Here is a 2498-nt window from a genome sequence, read left to right as displayed (position 1 = left end):
GAATCGTTGGGTCAGGAAATCGATACTGAATCGAATCGCCATGATGGATGTGATTTACACCCCTAGTGGACCACAAGGGAAAAAAGAAAAAGTAAAAAAAAAGTTGAAAAAAATATTATGCAAATTAGGCAATGACGTCATTCAGCGACTTCTTGCACAGCCAATAGCTACTTTCCTTACTGAGGAGTTGGCAACACTGTTTCCACAGAGAAATAATCTTTGAAGGCAGGATGGTAATCTGGATGAACTGACTGCACAGACCATGTTTTCAGGAGGACTTTCTACCTTCAACATAGATTCTAACTAATTTCCACCCGCTGATCACAGCTAATATAGCAAAGCTGCTCTCTGGCATTGAACACAGAAGCAGCAGAAGCATCTGGACTCACTTTACTGGACGTCTGACCTTAATGTGGACAAGCATCAGAAGTGAAGCAGCAGAAGCTTTTTTGCTGCTTCCAGTGCTAGCGGTCTGAACGTAGCATTATTCATTAAAATAAGCCAAGACACTTTCTCAATTTCATCTGCCATTGTTCCTGGCAGAGAAAGGATAAGGAAGCTCCTCCCAGCGCGCATCAGACCCACTTTCCCACCGCGCAGCTAGAGCAGCAAAGACGCTTCAGCCGAGCATCAGAACTAAACCTGTACAAGCATCAAAAATGAAGCAGCACGCGCTTTTTTGCTGCTCCTGCTGCGTGCGGTTCTACTTTTTTTTCTTGCAGTGCAAAATTAGGAAAAAATTCCAACCAAATAAAAGCTTTCACACACAATCTAACTGAAACCATCTGAAACGGATTTCACCCCTGAGGCACTAAAACCCACCTGACACCCACGACCGGTGGGATTAAAGGGACCAAACAGGAAGTAATCATGCAGCTGCCCAAAAGAAAAGGGGTGGAGCCCACTCAATTGTCTCCTCAAGGTTCAAAAGGGATATAAAACTAAAGTGGAGATGAGATCCTGAAAGAATGAAAACAGTATTTTCCTCTTTCATAAAGCAGTGAATCCCCTAATCAGAGCCCAGCCTTCTTCCCATAACTGCTTCTGACAATGTTGGGCTTTGTTAAAGCTGTTTTCTGCCTATGTATTCGAAAGCGTGTGAGAGAAAATAATGATTACTTACAGCCAAGTAGAGCATAGTAAACAGGGAAAAGGAGGCATGTCCTGAGAAGAAGGATTTCCTGCAGAGGGAGAAAGAGATTATTTTAAGCCTATTGTTTTCTCTATACATGTTTAAGAACTACTTTCATGTGCGTGCATTGTTGATTTTACATACCTGGCTTCCTGCACCTCACTCTCATCACCAGTGCACGTATAGTTGGTGACGTAACCAACACTGCAGTTTATGGTGGAGAAGTCTGGTCTGCAGACGTCTAAGAAGTGGGGTCTCATCCGACCCACAGACACCTTAGCGATGTCCGTGAACGACTGGCTGACGGCACAGCCGAAAAGAAAGACACCTATCTGCAAGACGATGGACAGAAGTGGTCAGTGAATGCATCACCTTACAAAATCTAAACATTACAGGCATGCTGTTAGGAATACAAACTTAATTATAGCAGAAAACTTTAAGGAATCTTATTTCTTCCATAGTGACTTTATTAGGATGGGTGCTGAGAACTTTATTAGATTCAGAAACATTCTTATTCCTAGATGACCTATTTATTTGCATGCAAACTATGCTTTAAGCTTATTTTAACATCCTGAACTCAGAAGATTATGATCTTTTTTAAAGGAACTATTAAGCTGAACAACATGAACACGCATTTTTCTTGTAATTTCATTTCCTTCAGCGCTGCAGCTCTTCCAACGTGCTCTTGCTGGTGGAAGAACGCCATCTCTGATATACTGCTACTAAAATGCAGCTGGTAATAAAATGTCATTGAATGTTGTCGGAGCAAAACAGGAGCTGACCTGTTTGTAGAGCGCCGCCACGTAAGCGTTCCCAACAAATGACTTTGTTCCCACGTGGAGCTGGTGAACCCTGAAGCATTCTCCAATCACAATCTAAAAGAAACATTTTGTTCACAATAATAAGACATATCCTTGTGAAGCTCATTGTACAACGAATTTACATGCAAGACACTATGATGCACTAAAACATGTTAATGTATTAGTATGTATCATGCAAAAAATCACTCATTTCCTGATGGGTGTGACATTTAGTAGAAGGTATGTAAAAGGTAGAGATAATAAGAGCTGCACACAGACAAACATATAGAGAAAGCATGGCCTGCCTTTCCATTAGGCAGTTTGAACAGATGAAGGTGAAATATGAAAGGGCTTCTTATAATGGTATAATGTATACAAGATAACAAAAGCTGCAAAGTAAGTGGAAAAGAAAGATCCTACGTCACTATGACTGGCAGGATATCTCAGACTGGCTAAAATGACTGATATACAAAAAAAGGGTTTATTATAATTTATCTGTTGCACGGCTCAAGTCCTGGGGTCCCAACTGGGCCTTCTGTGGTATCCCAGCCAGGTGGTTTTAAGTA

The 2498-nt window shown here is 41.4% G+C and overlaps 1 protein-coding gene across 2 annotated transcripts in view; it reads right to left on the bottom strand.

Annotated features, from left to right (window-relative positions):
* The window catches only part of LOC107094059 (lipid phosphate phosphohydrolase 3-like), a 17604-nt gene that overhangs the window by 10720 nt on the left and 4386 nt on the right, over positions 1–2498 (bottom strand). For both annotated transcript variants that reach the window (XM_015389463.1, XM_015389462.1), the window contains exons 2-4: positions 1915–2007; positions 1277–1464; positions 1124–1181 (exon numbers count right to left, since the gene is read on the bottom strand). In XM_015389463.1, the coding sequence (XP_015244949.1) occupies positions 1124–1181; positions 1277–1464; positions 1915–2007 (339 nt within the window). The remainder of the gene's footprint in view (positions 1–1123; positions 1182–1276; positions 1465–1914; positions 2008–2498) is intronic.

The sequence above is a fragment of the Cyprinodon variegatus genome, unplaced genomic scaffold, assembly GCF_000732505.1.
Source record: "Cyprinodon variegatus isolate N-32 unplaced genomic scaffold, C_variegatus-1.0 Scaffold461, whole genome shotgun sequence".
NCBI classification, from domain to species: Eukaryota; Metazoa; Chordata; class Actinopteri; order Cyprinodontiformes; family Cyprinodontidae; genus Cyprinodon; species Cyprinodon variegatus.
The sequence above is the reverse complement of the archived record's forward strand: the minus strand, read 5'-3'. Positions and strand labels throughout refer to the sequence as shown.